This window comes from Cetorhinus maximus, unplaced genomic scaffold, assembly GCF_964194155.1.
Source record: "Cetorhinus maximus unplaced genomic scaffold, sCetMax3.hap1.1 HAP1_SCAFFOLD_3914, whole genome shotgun sequence".
Taxonomy (NCBI): Eukaryota; Metazoa; Chordata; class Chondrichthyes; order Lamniformes; family Cetorhinidae; genus Cetorhinus; species Cetorhinus maximus.
In genome coordinates, this window is record NW_027599820.1 from 2,339 (window position 1) to 21,504 (window position 19,166).

A 19,166-nucleotide genomic window follows, 5' to 3' on the forward strand; every position below is an offset into this window, starting at 1 on the left:
AGCCCCACAACCCTCCCTATCTCTGTAACCTCCTCCAGCCCCACAACCCTCCCTATCTCTGTAACCTCCTCCAGCCCCACAACCCTCCCTATCTCTGTAACCTCCTCCAGCCCCTATAACCCTCCCTATCACTGTAACCTCCTCCAGCCCCTACGACCCTCCCTATCTCTGTAACCTCCTCCAGCCCCTACGACCCTCCCTATCTCTGTAACCTCCTCCAGCCCCTACAATCCTCCCTATCTCTGTAACCTCCTCCAGCCCCTCCAACCCTCCCTATCTCTGCATCCTCCTCCAGCCCCTCCAACCCTCCCTATCTCTGTAACCTCCTCCAGCCCCCTACAACCCTCCCTATCTCTGTAACCTCCACCAGCCCCTACAACCCTCCCTAATCTAGATAACCTCCTCTAGCCTCTACAACCCCTCCTATCTCTGTAACCTCCAGCCCCTCCAACCCCTATCTCTGTAACCTCCTCCAGCCTCTACAACCCCTCCTATCTCTGTAACCTCCTCCAGCCCCTACAACCCTCCCTATCCCTGTAACCTCCTCCAGCCCCTACAACCCTCCCTATCTCTGTAACTTACTCCCAAACCCTCCCATAATCAATAAGATCACCTCATTCTTCTAAACTCCAATGGGTAGAGGCCCAACCTGCTCAACCATTTCCTCATCAGACAAACCCCCTTCGTCCCAGGAATCGGCCGAGTGAACCTTCTCTGAACGGCTTCCCATGCGAGTCTGTCCCTCCTGAAGTAAGGGGACCAGAACTGTCCACAGTGCCCCAGGAGCGTCCTCACCAACGCCCTGTCCAGTTGTAGCAAGACTTCCCCACTTTTATACTCCATCCCCCCCCTTGCAATAAAGGACAACTTCCCATTTGCCTCCCTAATCACTCGCTGCATCTGCATACTAACTATTTTGTGATTCATGGACCAGGATGCCCAGATCCCTCCGCACCGCAGCGTCCAGCAGAGTCTCCCCATTTCAACACTATCCTGCTTTTCCATTCTCTCTGCAGAAGTGGACAACCTCACATTATACTCCGTCTGTCAGGTTTTTTTTCCCTTATGTTCTCGGAGCAGAGAAGGTTAGGAGGAGGCTACCCGGAATGGTACCAGGGATTGTGGGGGGGGGGGCGCGGTAAATGGCCCTTTTCTGGCGATGTTGTTTAAAAAATGTGCTGGGCCCGATCGAATCCAAAAGCGAGCAGTGTTTGAATTCCATGTTGTCTCCTCCCTTGTTTGACAGCTGTGCGAGAGCCTGGAGCTGGAGAAGTGCCAGCTGAGGGATGAGATCAAGGAGTCGAAAGTGCGCGAGAGCCAGCAGCTCCAAGATTGTACCGAGCTCGAGGAGGAGAACATCGCCCTGCAGAAACTGGTCTCTATGCTAAGGGAGAACCAGGTACGACTTGCCCCTGACCCCGCCACGTCAAACTCACTGCCCAGGAACAGGCCATTCGGCCCCTCTGCTCCGTGCCGGTGTTTCTGCCCCCCCCACACCAGCCTCCACCCACCCCACACTATCCCCATAATCCTTCCATTCCCCTCTCCCTCACAGTGTTGTCTAGTTGGGCCTACACATTAAATAGACTTGTGACAATGTTTTGTGAAGAGCTGCAGGCGCCAGGCATTGAGATGTGGGTTTCACTGCTGTTCATGAGCTGCTTCAGCTCCTTTACTGGCCCACCCAGATAAACCTGGCCCAGCTCTGTGTGTGCATGTCTCTCTTTCTCTTTCTCTGCCTCCGTTTTTCTCCCTCTCTCTTCCTCTGCCGCCCTGTTTCTGTCTCTCTCTCCCTCTGACTCCCTGTTTCACTCTCTCTCTCTCTCTCTCTCTCTCCGCCTGCCTCTGTTTCTTTCACTCTACCTCTGTTTCTCACTCTGCCCCGTGCTCTCACTCACGCTGTCTCTTGCTCTCTCTCCCTGCCTCTCTTTTGTGCTCTCTCTCCCTGCCTCTCGCTCTCTCTCCCTGCCTCTCGCTCTCTCTCCCTGCCTCTCGCGCGCTCTCCCTGCCTCTCGCGCGCTCTCGCTCTCTCTCCCTGCCTCTCGCGCGCTCTCGCTCTCTCTCCCTGCCTCTCGCGCGCTCTCGCTCTCTCTCCCTGCCTCTCGCGCGCTCTCGCTCTCTCTCCCTGCCTCTCGCGCGCTCTCGCTCTCTCTCCCTGCCTCTCGCGCGCTCTCGCTCTCTCTCCCTGCCTCTCGCGCGCTCTCGCTCTCTCTCCCTGCCTCTCGCGCGCTCTCGCTCTCTCTCCCTGCCTCTCGCGCGCTCTCGCTCTCTCTCCCTGCCTCTCGCGCGCTCTCGCTCTCTCTCCCTGCCTCTCGCGCGCTCTCGCTCTCTCTCCCTGCCTCTCGCGCGCTCTCGCTCTCTCTCCCTGCCTCTCGCGCGCTCTCGCTCTCTCTCCCTGCCTCTCGCGCGCTCTCGCTCTCTCTCCCTGCCTCTCGCGCGCTCTCGCTCTCTCTCCCTGCCTCTCGCGCGCTCTCGCTCTCTCTCCCTGCCTCTCGCGCGCTCTCGCTCTCGCTCTCTCTCTCTCGCTCTCTCGCTCTCTCTCTCTCGCTCTGCTTCTGCCTGGAACATTCATTGGAGTGTGGATCACTGGGCGATTTCGGCCCCTTGCACCTCACATCCCTGACAGACCCTGGCGCCCTTTCCTGAGGTCAGTGTCGGTCAGTCATCCCGAGACAGCAGCGGGGGATGGTTTTTGAGGAAGAAACTGAGCCTTTGGGATGGCAGGCTCTGTAACCTGTATGCGCTGCCTCAGCACTGATGCTCTGGACCACGCGCAGCTCCCTCAGCACTGACCCTCCGACAGTGCGGCGCTCCCTCAGCACTGACCCTCCGACAATGCGGCGCTCCCTCAGCGCCGACCCTCCGACAGTGCGGCGCTCCCTCAGCGCCGACCCTCCGACAGTGCGGCGCTCCCTCAGCGCCGACCCTCCGACAGTGCGGCGCTCCCTCAGCACTGACCCTCCGACAGTGCGGCGCTCCTTCAGCGCTGACCCTCCGACAGTGCGGCGCTCCCTCAGCACTGACCCTCCGACAGTGCGGCGCTCCCTCAGTACTGACCCTCCGACAGTGCGGCGCTCCCTCAGCGCTGACCCTCCGACGTGCGGATTGTGTTCAGCCTGTTCCCTCCCTCCCTCCCCCCAGGTGGAGTTTGAAGGATTGAAACACGAGATGAAGCAGCGCGAGGAGGACATTGAGATCCTGCACAGCCAGCTGGAGGAGGCCACCCGCCTGCGGGGCATTGTGGAGCGGCAGCTGGAGGAGGCCCTGGAGACGGTGAGGACCGAGCGGGAGCAGAAGAACGCCCTGCGCAAGGAGCTCTCCGCCAACACCAGCGGCTCCTTCTGCAACCTGCACGGCGGCCTGGAGGAGCTGCACTTCGACGACAGCACCGGCCAGGACGAGCTGGACAGCGGCTACCACCAGGGCTCCAGCCACCTCAACGGTGAGGTCAGGGTGTCCACCCCTCGGGCCGGCCAGCCTTTCCGGCCGGCTCCCGGCCTCGTCTCCGACCTGTTCAGCGAGCTGAGCCTCTCCGAGATGCAGAAGCTGAAACAGCAGCTTGTCCAGGTACTGCTGGCGGGGGTGGGGGGGGGGGGGGGGGGGGGTATGGGGATGCGGGGCATGGTGGGATGGGGGTGTGGGGGTGGGTCCCTTCATCGCTGGGCCAAAGTCTTTTCTCTCTCTCTCTAGCTCTCCCTCTCGCTCTCTCTCTCTCTCTATCTAGCTCTCTCTCTCTATCTAGCTCTCTCTCTCTATCTAGTTCTCTCTCTCTATCTAGTTCTCTCTCTCTATCTAGTTCTCTCTCTCTATCTAGCTCTCTCTCTCTATCTAGCTCTCTCTCTCTATCTAGCTCTCTCTCTCTCTATCTAGCTCTCTCTCTCTATCTAGTTCTCTCTCTCTCTATCTAGCTCTCTCTCTCTCTCTCTCTAGTTCTCTCTCTCTAGTTCTCTCTCTAGCTCCCTCTCTCTCTCTATCTAGCTCTCTCTCTCTCTCTCTCTAGTTCTCTCTCTCTAGTTCTCTCTCTAGCTCTCTCTCTCTCTCTATCTAGCTCTCTCTCTCTCTCTCTCTAGTTCTCTCTCTCTAGTTCTCTCTCTAGCTCCCTCTCTCTCTCTCTCTAGCTCCCTCTCTCTCTCTCTCTAGCTCCCTCTCTCTCTCTCTCTCTAGCTCCCTCTCTCTCTCTAGCTCCCTCTCTCTCTCTCTCTCTAGCTCCCTCTCTCTCTCTCTAGCTCTCTCTCTCTCTAGCTCCCTCTCTCTCTCTCTAGCTCTCTCTCTCTCTAGCTCTCTCTCTCTCTCTCTCTCTCTCTCGCTAGCTCTCTCTCTCGCTAGCTCTCTCTCTCTCTCTCTCTAGCTCTCTCTCTCTCTCTAGCTCTCTCTCTCTCTCTCTAGCTCTCTCTCTCTCTCTCTAGCTCTCTCTCTCTCTCTCTAGCTCCCTCTCTCTCTCTAGTTCTCTCTCTCTCCAGCTCTCTCTCTCTCTCTAGCTCTTTCTCTCTCTCTCTAGCTCTTTCTCTCTCTCTCTAGCTCTTTCTCTCTCTCTCTAGCTCTTTCTCTCTCTCTCTAGCTCTTTCTCTCTCTCTCTAGCTCTTTCTCTCTCTCTCTAGCTCTTTCTCTCTCTCTCTAGCTCTTTCTCTCTCTCTCTAGCTCTTTCGCTCTCTCTCTAGCTCTTTCGCTCTCTCTCTAGCTCTTTCGCTCTCTCTCTAGCTCTTTCGCTCTCTCTCTAGCTCTTTCGCTCTCTCTCTAGCTCTTTCGCTCTCTCTCTAGCTCTTTCGCTCTCTCTCTAGCTCTTTCGCTCTCTCTCTAGCTCTTTCGCTCTCTCTCTAGCTCTTTCGCTCTCTCTCTAGCTCTTTCTCTCTCTCTCTCTAGCTCTTTCTCTCTCTCTCTCTATCTAGCTCCTTCTCTCTCTCTCTCTATCTAGCTCCTCTCTCTCTCTCTATCTAGCTCTTTCTCTCTCTCTCTCTATCTAGCTCTCTCTCTCTCTCTCTCTCTAGCTCTCTCTCTCTCTCTCTCTCTCTCTCTCTAGCTCTTTCTCTCTCTCTAGCTCTTTCTCTCTCTTTAGCTCTTTCTCTCTCTTTAGCTCTTTCTCTCTCTCTAGCTCTTTCTCTCTCTCTCTAGCTCTTTCTCTCTCTCTCTAGCTCTTTCTCTCTCTCTCTAGCTCTTTCTCTCTCTCTCTAGCTCTTTCGCTCTCTCTCTAGCTCTTTCGCTCTCTCTCTAGCTCTTTCGCTCTCGCTCTCTCTCTAGCTCTTTCGCTCTCGCTCTCTCTCTAGCTCTTTCGCTCTCTCTCTCTCTCTAGCTCTTTCTCTCTCTCTCTCTCGCTCTCTCTCCCCCTAGCTCTCTCTCCCTCTCCCCAAAACATTCTGTGCGGCCGCTTGGTATCTGAAACGTTGGTACGGCCCAACCGGTTAACCCAGTGTTTGCAGAGAGAGAGAGAGATGCTGGTTTGGTCCCCAGCTGAAGTGTTGTGTGCCATTCTGGGCACCGCGCATTAAGAAGGATATCAAGACCTTGGAATAGTTGCACAGGGGATTTACTAAATCGAGGGACTTCAGTTACACAGAGAGACTGGAAAAGCTGCGGATTTTAAGACAAAGGGGGAGATGGTGGATAGTGGTCATGTCACTGGACTAGTGATCCAGGGACCCAGGCTAATGCTCTGAGGGTTCGAATCCCACCACAGCAGCTGGCGGAGTGTAAATTCCATTCATCAAATCTGGAATTGACGGCTAGCCTCAGTAATGGCAACCGTGGAACTATCATCGATCACCATAAAAACCCCATCTGGTTCACTGGTGTCCTTTAGGGAGGGAAATCTGCCGTCTTTACCCGGTCTGGCCTACGTGGGACTCCATCCGCAGCGATGTTAACTGCCCTCTGAAATGGCCCTAGCCATTTCAGTTCAAGGGCAATTAGGGGTGGGCAAGTTGCCATCGATGCCCACATCCAAAGGAAGAACAAATAATAAAAGAGGAGAGTAGCAAAGTCAAGATTTTTCCCCCTAGAGGCAGAAACAGGTGAAATGATCATGGGGAATGAGGAAATGGCAGAGGCATGGAACAAATATTTTGCGTCTGCCTTCACAGTAGGAGACCCAGGTGACATACCAAAACTAGAAGGGGCCAATAGGAGTGAGGAACTTAAAGTAATTAATATCGGCAGAGGAAACTGTACTGGGGAAACTTAAGCGACTAAAACCTGACAGATGCGTGGGACCCCTAACGGCTTGCACCCTACGGTTCTGAAAGAGATAGTTGAACGCGCTGGATTTGGTTTCTTCCCAAAATTTCCTAGATCCTGGAATGGTCCCAGCAGAATGGAAGTTAGCAAACGCATTCAAGAAAGAAAGAAAGGGCGAGGGAAATGGGGGGGTGGGAAATGCAGGCCAACTAGCCTGACAACAATCATCGAGAAAACGCCCGATTCTGTTAGAAAGGAAGCCTTAACCATGCACTTGGTATTATGGTCAGACAAGGTCAACATGGTTTTACAAGAGGGAAACCGTTGGTCGGGCTTATTGAGGTTTTTTTTTGAGGATGCATAGAGTAGGCGAGATAAAGGGGAACCAGTAGATGTAGTATACCTAGATTTCCAAAAGGCATTTGATAAGGTGCCTCACAAAAGGTTAATGTACAAGATAAGGGCTCTGAAGTTGGGGGTGATATATTAGCATGGAGAGTGGACTGGTGAACAGCCAGGAAGCAGAGAGTAGGAACAAATAGGGGAATTTTCAAATCGATAGATTGCAACTAATGGGGTGCCACGAGGATCAGTGCTGGGACCTCAACTGCGTACATCCTATATTCATGGCTTAGACGAAGGAACAGAGAGTAATGGATCCAAATTGGCTGACTAGACGAAGCCAGGTGGGAGTGTAAGCTGTGAGGGGGGGGACACAAAGAGGCTGCAAAGAGATGTAGACTGGTCAAGCGAGTGGGCAACAAGCTGGTAGATGGAGTATCATGTGTGGGGAGGCGTGAATGAGAATAGAAGAGCAGAATGTTATTCGAGAGGTGTGGAACTTTCAAATGTTGGTGCTCAGGCAGACTTGGGTAAATGGAACACACAAGGTTAGCATGCAGGCATGACAAGAAATTGGGAAGGCAAATGGCACGTTGGCCTCTATCGCAAAGGGATTGGAGTACAAGAGTAAAGAAGTCTTGTTACAATTGTACAGGGTTTTGGTGAGACCACCTCTGGAATACCGTGCGCAGTTTTGGTCTCTGTATTTAAGGAAGGATAGACTCACATCGGAGGCGGGTACAGTGAAGGTTCACTCGATCGGTCCCTGGGATGAGGTGGGGGTTTGCCCTACGATGAGAGGCTGAGTGAATTGGGCCGATGTTCTCTGGAGTTTAGCAGAACGAGAGGCGATCGCATTGAGACGGACAAGATTCTGAAGGGGGTTTGACAGGGTGGGCGCGGAAAGATTGTTTCCGCTGCTCGGGGGGAATCTAAAACACGGGGGTGGGGGGCACAGTCTCAGGATAAGGGGGCCGATCATTTCGGGCTGAGATGAGGGGAAATTCCTTCACCCGAAGGGTTGTGAATCTTTGGGATTCTCTTCCCCAGAGGGTTGTGGATGCTCCATCACTGAATATTCAGAGGTCTTTGCTCATTCAGGGAAGTGAGGGATACATGGAGCGGGTGGGAAAGCAGAGTCAAGGTAGAAGATCAACCATGATAGTATTGAATGGCGGAGCAGGCTTGAGGGGCTGAATGGCCTCCTCCTGCTCCTATTTCTTATAGTCTCAACTTTATCTGCTCTAAGGAGAACAATAAGAGGAAGCTTAATCGAGGCGTTCAAAATCACAAGGGGGTCTCGATCGAGTAAATAAGGAGAAACTGTTTCCATTGGCGGGAGGGTCGGTAACCAGAGGGGGAGACAGATTGAAGAGAATCGGTGGGAGGGGGGAAGGGGGGAGATGAGGAGAATTTTATTTATTTTGGACGTGGCGAGTTGTTGTGATCTGGAAGGCGCTGCCCGAAAGGGCGGGAGAAGCAGATTCACCCTCGAAAAGGAGGGGGGGGAATTGGATAAATACTGGAAGGGGAAAAATTTGCAGGGTTACAGGGCGGGGGATGGGAAACGCGGTTGGGGGGAAAGAGTGTGGGACTAATTGGGCAGCTCTTTCAAAGAGCTGGCACAAGCAGGATGGGCCGAATGGCCTCCCCTCCTGTGCCGTACAATTTCCCTCCAACAGAGTTGTAGTGTTTGACTTCCGTGACCTTCCGGCAGGGCTGGGAAGATGTTCGGGATTGAGCGGTTTCTAAAGTGCTCGGAGCTTATGAAAGGGGAGGGAGGCTGGGGACAGGTTGAAGCGAGGTTACTCGCACTCATAAACGGTTAAACCAGGATTGGAAAACACTGGTTCACTGGAGGTGAGCTTCAGGCCAGCCAGTTAGCTCACTGTAGGGCTGAATGACCTACTCCAGTTCCTAGTCTTATCCAATTCCAGTGAGAGGGCCGTGGACGCGACTCGTTAATTCCACACTTCTCGCCCCTCGCGCTCTCTCCGCAGAAGCCCGCCTGGCCTGCTGAGTATTAACGTAGCGGGCTTCATGGGACTGCTGTGTGGCCCTGAGCTCCAAACCGCCCATGGGGGAATCTTCCATCCCTGCTTAGGATTGGAGAGGGGGGGGTTTCAATTCAATTTAATTCTGAGGGACTTCGCAGTTACGCGGAGAGACCGGAGAAGCTGAACAGGCCCTCTCCTGGTTCCAACACTCTCCCACCCACCCCGACACAGTGACAGAGGAAAAAAAAACCCCACCCGAACCGACATAAAGATGGAATCGAAGACTCCTAAGGCAACAGAAGGAGGCCATTCGGGCCATCAGGCCTGTGCCGGACCTTTGAAAGTGCTGTCCAGATTCAGTCCCGCGCCCCCAACATCCTCCCTGCAAAGTCCTCCTCCTCCTCCTGTACATGTCGGAAGGACATAAGAAGCAGGAGGAGGCCATTCAGCCCCTCGAGCCCGCTGCACCATTCGGTAAGATGGTAGCTGATCCCTTTGAGGCCTCGACTCCGATTTCCCGCCTGTTTTTTTACCCCACCTCCCCCTGCACTGCCCCAAAACCCTCGACCCCCCTTCGTCGGTCAAAAAATGGCCAGTCGGCCTTTTGAAAGTTGGATTAGGGCCGGACCCCGCCACCCTTTCGGTTAGCGTGTTTCCAGGACTCTCAAAACTCCCCCCGCTCGCCCATTTTATTTTATTTTATTTTAAATCTGCGATTTCCTGTTCCTCGCGAGAGGAGAGGGCTTTACCTCTCACAGCCCGCCTCGAACGCCCTCGATTAAATCCCTCCCTTAACCTCCTCTGCTCTAAGGAGAACAATCCCGGCTCCCCACCCCAGTCTCTCCGGGCAATGGGAATAATTGACGGCCGTTCCCAGCGGCGACGCTTGCTGAGTTGGTCATTTCCAGCAAAGGGTTAGCCAGCGATGCTGACCAGCGTGTGTACAAACAGGTGGGGTCTGTCTAGTGGTTGCCTTATGAGAGCGAGGATGTCCGGCTGCAATGGTATCTGGCTATGGCGAGGCCATGCCTGGAGAGCGCTGCGTACAGTTTTTTTGTTCTCCTGCCCTAAGGGAAGGACGTGCTAGCCCAAGAGGGAGCGCAGCGAAGGTTCACCGGACTGATTCCTGAGCCTCCCAGGAGGAGAGACGGAGCAGAACGGGCCGATGTGTTTCCCCAGGAGTTTAGAAGAATGAGAGAGGTGGTCGCATTGAAATCCTGAAAGGGTTTGACAGGGTCCAGGTTGTTCTTCTACCCCCCCCCGCCCCAGCTCCCACACCCCTGCCGCCGACTGGAGAGTCTAGAACATGGGGGGGGGATGGGTCATGGTCTCGGGGATAAAGGGGGCGGCCATTTTGGACTGAAAACCCCTTCGCTCCGAGGGTTGGGAATCTTTGGAATTCCCGACCCCGGGGGGGGAAGCTCGGTGGTCGAGCGCACTCGAGACGGAGGGCGAGGGGCTTTTCGGACACCGAGGGAGAGGGCAGGGAAGGCGGAGTTGAAGGAAGAGAGCGGCCTTGACGGTATTGAACGGGGGGGGGGGGGGGGGGGAGAGAGCAGGCTCGAGGGGCCGAATGGCCACCTGTTTCGTGTTACCTTGTGGAGGGGGGGAATGGTTTGAAGGTGAAATGGGCGCCGAGGGTTGCCTGCGATCCCTCCCTGACCTTGTCTGTGCTTCCTCCACCCAGGCAGAGCGAGAGAAGGCCACCCTGTTGGCCAGCGTCCAGGAGCTGCAGAAGCGGCTGGAGGCGGCCTGCTGCGGCGGGCTGCTGCCCGAGGCTGCTCGCCGCGCAGGGGAGGGCGAGGAGGCCAAGTACCAGGAGGCCCTGGCGGAGGTCGCGCAGCTGAAGGCCGAGCTGCGGGAGCTGCAGGGCAAGTACCTGGAGTGCGAGGGCCGCTACCAGGAGGAGCAGGAGCACTGGAGGCTGGAGTCTAGGGAGCTGGCGGAGAACATCGAGCTCCACGTCAAGTGCAGCCGGGAGGACCAGGAGTGCATCGCCCGGCTTCAGAAGGAGGTTCGGGCCGTGGCCAAGGTAGCGGCGGACTCGCAGGGCGGCCTGGGCCGGGCCCAGGACGAGCTGGCGGCCCTGAGCGAGGAGCTGGCCGGCCTGTACCACCACGTGTGCCTGTGCAACAACGTCACGCCCAACCGGGTGACGCTGGACTACTTCAAGGGGTCCCGGAGCCGGGCGGGACCCCAGCTCCGGCGCAGGCGATCCTCCGACCTCTTCGGCAGGGCGCCCGCCGAGCACCACGACGGCGGCAGCAGCAGCAGCGGCGGCGACCTGTCCCCTCGCTCGCTCCCCTCCTCGCCCGTCCCCGAGGCAGCGGACCCCCAGCGGGAGCCCCTCAACGTCCTCAGCCTGAGCGCGGTGATCCGCAGTCAGATTAAACACCTGCAGGCGGTGGTGGAGCTGTCCCGGCAGAGGGCTGCCCTGCAGCTGCTCGCGCCGGGCACTGACAAGGACAAGGAAGCGCTGATCGAGGAGGTGCTGAAGCTCAAGTCACTGCTCAGCACCAAGCGGGAGCAGATCGCCACCCTGCGGACCGTCCTGAAGGCAAACAAGCAGGTGAGGAGGGGGACCCTGTCCTGTGTGTGTGTCTCGCCCGCTCTCCGCCGGCCCCCCCTCGCCCGCTCTCCGCCGGCCCCCCCTCGCCCGCTCTCCGCCGGCCCCCCCCCGCCCGCTCTCCGCCGGCCCCCCCTCGCCCGCTCTCCGCCGGCCCCCCCTCGCCCGCTCTCCGCCGGCCCCCCCTCGCCCGCTCTCCGCCGGCCCCCCCTCGCCCGCTCTCCGCTGGCCCCCCCTCGCCTGCTGGGATTATCTGTTTGTTGTTCTGTAATCTCTCTCTAGTTAAATAATATTCTGCTTTTCTATTCTTCCTACCCAAGTGGACAAGCTCACAATGTCCCACATGTTATACTCCATCTACCAAGTCTGTGCCCACTCCCTTCACCAATCTATATCACTTGGCAGGCTCGGTATCCTCCTCACAACTTACTTTCCTACCTATCTTTGGACTGTCAGCAAATTTGGCTACAATACAGTCAGTGCCTTCAACCCAGTTAGGTTAATATAGGCCTAAAGTAGTTGAGGCCCCAGCACTGACCCTGGTGGCGCTCCACTAGTTACAGTTCGCCCATTGACCCCGACTCTCTGATCCCTGTCACTGTTAGCCCCAGCCCTCTCTCTCTCTCTCTCTGTGCGAATAGATCACCTCGTAAACATCTGGCTTGTGCGGTAACCTTTTAACGCGGCACCTTTTTCAAATGCCTTTCTGAAAATCCAAATACACCACATCTACCGGTTCCCCTTTATCCACCCTGCTTGCTGCGTCCTCGTAGAATAAGTTAACCAAAGCACGATTTCCCTCGCTCAATACCCTGCTGGCTCTGCCTGATGTGTATCCTGATTTTTCTAAATGCCCTGCCGCTCCCTCCTGAGTATTGAGTGTTGACCGTCGGATTGAAGCACAGGCTGTCTATGTGTCGCTCTATTAATGCCGTGTCAGTCCACACCACAAATGCGGGCACGGTGGACTAGTGATTGTATTACTGAACGAGTGACCGAGGCTGGTGGCCCCGGGGAGACACTAGTTCAGATCCCACCACAGGCCGCTACAGGGGCGTTCAAATCCGACTAACCAAATAAACCGGGGACGAGAACCCAGCCTCGGTCAGGGTGACCGTCTCGCAAACCCCCCATCTGGTTCACCCTCTCGCCCTTTGAGGGAGGGAAATCTGCCGCCCTTAAACCCGGTCTGGCCTGCCTAGGTGGGACTCCGGACTCCCGACCCCCACAGCCACGTGGTCGACCCTTAACCGTCCCCCCACCCCCTCTGCGTTGACCCCAGCAAGCCCCCCCGGTCAAGAAGGCAGCTCACCACCCCACCTCCCGTTAGGAGGGCATTGAGGGGCGGGCACAGAATGCTAGCCTTGGCCCGCGATGCTCGTGAATGAATTCACCCAGCCACAACCCACCGGGTCTGGATTCTTTCGTTGTCCCCAGCGAATTGGGGTGCGTGGAGATTTATTTGGATAGTGTTGTGCCGTGCGGCAGTAAGAGAGTAATACCTTTTCTTCCCCCCCCCACCACCCCCTTTCCTGCCCCTCCCTCAGACCGCTGAGGTGGCCCTGTCAAACCTCAAAAGCAAGTACGACAACGAGAAGTGCCTGGTGTCCGACACCATGGTGAAGCTGAGAAACGAGCTGAAGGCACTAAAAGAGGACGCTGCTACCTTCTCCTCTCTCCGCTCCATGTTCGCGAGCAGGTTAGTCTGCGTACGCTCCGCCCTCCCCCTCCCCCGGCGCTGCTTAGACCCCGTCACGCGGAGGGACCGGAGAAGCCGGGACTGTTCCCCTTAGGGCGGAGGAGGTTAAGGTGGGGGCGGGATTGAGTCGAGGGGGGGGTTCAACATCACGAGGGGGGGGGGTCTCGATCGAGTGAATAAGGAGAAAGTTGTTCCCGGTGGCGGGAGGGTCGGTAACCAGAGAGGAGGGGGGGACACAGATTGAAGAGAATCGGCGGGAGGGGGAAGGGGAGATGAGGAGAATTTTATTTGTTTTGGACGTGGCGAGTTGTTGTGATCTGGAAGGCGCTGGCCGAAAGGGCGGGAGAAGCAGATTCACCCTCGAAAAGCGGGGGAATTGGATAAATACTTGAAGAGGGAAAATGTGCAGGGTTATGGGGGGAAGAGCCAGAGTGGGGGAGAGAGTGTGGGACTAATTGGATAGCTTTCAAAGAGCCGGCACAGATACGATGGGCTGAATGGCCTTCTCCTATGCTGTATGATTCCAAGCTCGTTAGTGTTCTTTTTTTTCATTCGTTCATGGTATGTGGGGGTCACTGGCTGGGCCCAGCATTTACTGCCCATCGTTATTTTCCCCCTTGAGAAGGTGGTGGGTGAGCTGCCTTCTTGAGCCGCTGCAGTCCCTGTGTGGTGTAGGTACACCCACCGTGCTGTTAGGGAGGGAGTTCCAGGATTTTGTCCCCTGTGGTGTAGGTACACCCACCGCGCTGTTAGGGAGGGAGTTCCCAGGATTTTGACCCAGCGACAGTGAAGGAACGGCCGATATATTTCCAAGTCGGGATGGTGAGTGGGGCTCGGAGGGGAACTTGCAGGTGGTGGGTGTTCCCCATGTGTCTGCTGCCCTTGTCCTTCTAGGTTGTAGAGGTGGTGGGTTTGGGCGGCGCTGTCGAAGGAGCCTTGGCGAGTTGCTGCAGTGCATCTTGTAGATGGTACACACACTGCTGCCCCTGTGCGTCGGTGGTGGAGGGAGTGAATGTTTGTGGATGGGGTGCCGATCAAGCGGGGGCTGCTTTGTCCTGGACGGTGTCGAGCTTCTCGAGCGTTGTGGGAGCTGCACTCATCCAGGCAAGTGGGGAGTATCCCATCACACTCCTGACTTGTGCCTTGTAGATGGTGGACAGGCTTTGGGGGAGTCAGGGGGTGAGTTACTCTCCGCAGGATTCCCAGCCTCTGACCTGCTCTTGTAGCCACAGTATTTATCTGGCTGGGTCCAGTTCAGTGTCTGGGGTGATGGAGTATGCTAACTCGGGTTGGTAAGGAGCACAGTGACTAATGGGAGGAATAATTTGAAGTGCGTGTTTGGTTTTTAGCCATCAAGATGGTGAGAGTGGTGAGGTGGTAACGCCACTAGACTAGAAATCCAGAGGCCCTGGGGAGGTTCAGCTGCTGGAATGTAAATCCAGTTCATCGTCACTGAATTGATTCACTCAAAAAAATAACAGCCTGAAATTAAAAACTAACCTCAGTCACGGTGACCTTGAAACTGTCACCGATCGTGGTTTTAAAAAAAAAAAACCCCATCTGGTTCACTAATGCCCCTTCAGGGAAGGAAACCTGCCGCCCGTACCCGGTCTGGGCCTACACGCCAACCCCAGACCCCGCAGCCAGGCGTCCGACTCTGGGGGGCCGCTGCAGTTCAACGAAAGCGCTCGGTCGCTCCAAAGCGCTAGCGAAGGGTGGGACCAGCCGGACTGCAGCAGCTCGAGAGGGGTAGCTCGCCCCCGGCTCCCCGAGGGGGGCGATGATGAGGGTAACGGACGCAGGCCCCGCACACAAACCCTTTTCATTTCACCCCCGCACACCCGCAGTGTCCTTCCCGACAGCGGGCACGGGGCCAGTCCAAGGTTGACCCCCCCTCTCGCAAATTGTGCCCCGTGGACGGCACAGGCTGTTTCCCCCCCACCCCCCCCCCCCCCCAACCCCCCTCTCTCTCCCCCTCCCACCCCCCCACCCCTCCCCCAAACAGCGCCAGGTCCCCAAACACCTCGCGGACAAACCCCACGCAAGGTGGGACAATAACGCGGGTAGGGTCCTTCCGCTGGGTGTGGGGGCGTGGGGGAGATACCTTTTGACCACAGCGCCTGCGGATCGGACCCCCACACCGATACCCCACGTCCCGGTGCCTCGTCGATGCCAACCCGGCCCCATTGTCGCTGGGGAGGGTCGTCCTGGCAATGGCTGGAGGCTTGTGAGCTGCGAAACGTCCCAACTAAATAGGCACGGGGGCAGGTGGGTGGGGGAAGGTGGGGGGTGGTGGTGAGTTATACCGCCCCTGGCGAGCAGTCCCGCCGCTGAACCGGACCGTGGCGACCTGCGCCCGCCCGCCTCGGACCCTCAACCCCTCGCCCCCCACCCCCCCCCAACAAAAAACCTACCCGCCTCGGGTTTGAGATTTCCGATCGCTCCCCCCGCGCACACACACACGCCGACAGCGTTTTTGTGGAGGTGGTTGGTTGGTTGCGGGGCAGGTGGGGGAGAGAATTCCAAATTTCATTGGCCATCCTCTGGCTCTCGTTTCAAAGTCCTGCCCCCCACCACCCGGCCCCGCTAGACCGATGCATCTGTTCCCCCCCCTCCCGCACCCCCCCACCCCCACCATTCCACACCACGCGGGCGTCAGCGCTGAACACGCATTCGGCAGATTTCCATCCCCGGACGCCCATTACGCCAGTGAGGGTCCCGGCGGGAGTGGGTGGTTTTCGAGTGGGAGTTGGGGGTCAGGCGGAACCTCGAGGTGGAGTGAGCTTCGAGGGCGCCGGTCAGTCCCGAGCATGCAGCTGGCACCCAGTCCCCCCGGCTTGAGGAGCTCGTCATCCACTCGGCTGACCCGTGTCCGAGCAGGTACCGAGTCCCTGTCACCCGTCGCCTCACCGTGCTCGCTGACCTACATTCGCTGTCTGTCTGGAGATGCCTCGTTTTTCATTTCAATTCTCAACCTCCGCTTCCAATCCCACCCATAGCCTTGACCCCAAACCGCCCCCCCATCTCTGTAACCTCCTCCAGCCCCGACACCCCTCCCTATCTCTGTAACCTCCTCCAGCCCCTACACCCCTCCCTATCTCTGTAACCTCCTCCAGCCCCTACACCCCTCCCTATCTCTGTAACCTCCTCCAGCCCCCGACACCCCTCCCTATCTCTGTAACCTCCTCCAGCCCCTACACCCCTCCCTATCTCTGTAACCTCCTCCAGCCCCTACACCCCTCCCTATCTCTGTAACCTCCTCCAGCCCCTACACCCCTCCCTATCTCTGTAACCTCCTCCAGCCCCTACACCCCTCCCTATCTCTGTAACCTCCTCCAGCCCCTACACCCCTCCCTATCTCTGTAACCTCCCTCCAGCCCCTACAACCCTCCCTATCTCTGTAACCTCCTCCAGTCCCCTACATCCCTCCCTATCTCTGTAACCTCCTCCAGCCCCTACAACCCTCCCTATCTCTGTAACCTCCTCCAGCCCCTACACCCCTCCCTATCTCTGTAACCTCCTCCAGTCCCTACACCCCTCCCTATCTCTGTAACCTCCTACAACCCCTACACCCTCCCTATCTCTGTAACCTCCTCCAGCCCCTACACCCCTCCCTATCTCTGTAACCACCTCCAGCCCGTACAACCCTCTTTATCTCTAACCTCCTACAGCCCTCCCTATCTCTGTAACCTCCTCCAGTCCCTACACCCCTCCCTATCTCTGTAACCTCCTCCAGCCCCTACAACCCTCCCTATCTCTGTAACCTCCTCCAGCCCCTACAACCCTCCCTATCGCTGTAACCTCCTCCAGCCCCTACAACCCTCCCTATCTCTGTAACCTCCTCCAGTCCCTACACCCCTCCCTATCTCTGTAACCTCCTCCAGCCCCTACAACCCTCCCTATCTCTGTAACCTCCTCCAGCCCCTACACCCCTCCCTATCTCTGTAACCTCCTCCAGCCCCTACACCCCTCCCTATCTCTGTAACCTCCTCCAGTCCCCTACACCCCTCCCTATCTCTGTAACCTCCTACAACCCTCCGAGATCTCTGCGCTCTCCAATTCCGGCCTCTCGAGCATCCCCCGATTCCCATCGCTCCACCATTGGCGGCCGTGCCTTCAGCTGCCTGGGGGGCCCTGAGCTCTGGGATTCCCTCCCTAAACCTCTCCGCCCCCCTGTCTCTCTCTCTCCCTCCCTCTCCCTCTCTCTCTCTCTCCTCCTTTAAGAGGCTCCTTAAAAACCGAGCTCGTGGTCACCGGTCCCTAATAAACCTTATGTGGCTCGGGGTCGAATTCAAATAGGATAAATACAGCACAGAGTGACGTGCTTAACTCATGTTGTCTCTTCCTGCTGTTCTCTGTCTCTCTCCATAAAATTTAGCGAGAGGCTTGAATCTCTCTCTCTCTCTCTCTCTCTCCTGCGTTCATTAGCTTGAAATCCCTTCTTGGCTGTGTAGCCTGTGATCAGCGTTCACTGCCATGGGACCCAGATGCCTTCCACTCCACTTCGTTCCAATTCGATTTCCTTCTGCCCGCCACGCCAAGCAACAGGAAAGCTGCAGCGCCTTGTCATCTCAGCGCTGCTGACCCATCAGCACCACCACCCCCCCGCCCCTCACCGGGGATGTGGCCAGATCGCCCCGCTCTGCAAAACCGGCGAACGTTCATTCCCAATCGCCAAACGCAACTCCTGAGAGCAAGCACTCTGTGAATCACAGAACAGCGCAGGAGGCGGCCATTCAGCCCGTCGGGCCTGTGCTGGACCTTTGGAAGGACTACCCAGCTATTCCCACGTCTACCCACCCGCAACCTTTCCCCCTTTCGAGCGTCCCCGCTAATTCTGCCTCTACCACCCTTTCGAAACGCCGCGCTCCAGATCACGACGCCTCGTTGCAACCATTTTGTTTTGCACGCGTGAGTTGTCCTCTGTGAGCTGCCACTTCGCCTTGCATTCCTATAGCGCCTAGCCTCCGCCAGACTAAACGTCCCAAAGGCACACCACAGCAGCGTGCGTCAGACCAGAATTTGACCCCTCCCTCCCTCCCTCCTCCCTCCAAGCCAAGAGAGATGCTGGGAACAGGTAACCACAAGCTCAGTCAAAGAGGTCGGTTTTTAAGGAGCCTCTTAAAGGGGAGAGAGAGAGAGAGATGGGAGAGGTTGAGGGAGGGAATTCCAGAGCTCAGGGCCCTCAGGCAGCTGAAGGAACGGCCGCCAATGGCGGAGCGATGAGAATCGGGGGATGCTCGAGAGGCCGGAATTGGAGGAGCGCAGAGATCTCGGAGGGTTGTAGGAGGTTACAGAGATAGGGAGGGGTGTAGGAGGTTACAGAGATAGGGAGGGTTGTAGGAGGTTACAGAGTTAGGGAGGGGTGTAGGGGCTGGAGGAGGTTACAGAGATAGGGAGGGTTGTTGGGGCTGGAGGAGGTTACAGAGATAGGGAGGGGTGTAGGGTCTGGAGGAGGTTACAGAGATGGGGAGGGTTGTAGGGGCTGGAGGCGGTTACAGAGATAGGGAGGGCTGTAGGGGCTGGAGGAGGTTACAGAGATAGGGAGGGGTGTAGGGGCTGGAGGAGGTTACAGAGATGGGGAGGGTTGTAGGGGCTGGAGGAGGTTACAGAGATAGGGAGGGGTGTAGGGGCTGGAGGAGGTTACAGAGATAGGGAGGGGTGTAGGGGCTGGAGGAGGTTACAGAGATAGGGAGGGTTGTAGGGACTGGAGGAGGTTACAGAGATAGGGAGGGGTGTAGGAGCTGGAGGAGGTTGCAGAGATAGCGAGGGTTGTAGAGGCTGGAGGAGGTTACAGAGATAGGGAGGGTTGTAGGGGCTGGAGGAGGTTACAGAGATAGGGAGGGGTGTAGGGGCTGGAGGAGGTTACAGAGATAGGGAGGGGGCGAGGATATGGAGGGATTTGACAACAAGGATGAGAATTTTAAATCTGAAGTCTTGCGGAGCTGAGTCGAGTGTGGGTCAGCGAGTACCGACCGAGGGGGTGAGGATGGTGATCGGAACTGTCTGCGAGTCGTGACGAGGGGACCAGCAAAGAGCTGGATAACCTGAAGCTTATAAAAGGTTGATACAAAAACAGAAAATTCTGGAAAAGCTCAGCAAGTCTGACAGCATCTGTGGAGAGAGAAAGACAGAGTGAACGTTTGGGGTTGGTAAATCTTTTCCTCAGAGCTATTTTGAATCATATGGACTCGAAACGTTAACTCTGTTTATCTCTGTCCGCGGGCGCTGCTCGATCTGCTGAGATTTTCCGGCATTTTCTGTTTTGTTTCAGATTTCCAGCATCCGCAGTATTTTGCTTTTATCTTTACGAAAGGTTAAAGGCCGCTCAGACGTGTGTCAGAATTAGTGGGTGTGATGGGGGGAGGTTGTTGAGTTCTATGCAACTTATTCT

General features: G+C 56.7%; 1 protein-coding gene across 1 annotated transcript; it reads left to right on the forward strand.

The window, feature by feature from the left end:
• Window positions 1–1,246: 1,246 nt before the first annotated feature.
• On the forward strand, window positions 1,247–12,772 carry LOC144678261 (protein bicaudal D homolog 1-like; the record flags this gene model as incomplete). Its single annotated transcript, XM_078538111.1, has 4 exons — window positions 1,247–1,399; window positions 3,142–3,567; window positions 10,195–11,076; window positions 12,621–12,772. Coding segments are annotated over 4 exons (1,613 nt in total), but the record flags the coding sequence as incomplete, so codon positions are not given.
• Window positions 12,773–19,166: the final 6,394 nt, after the last annotated feature.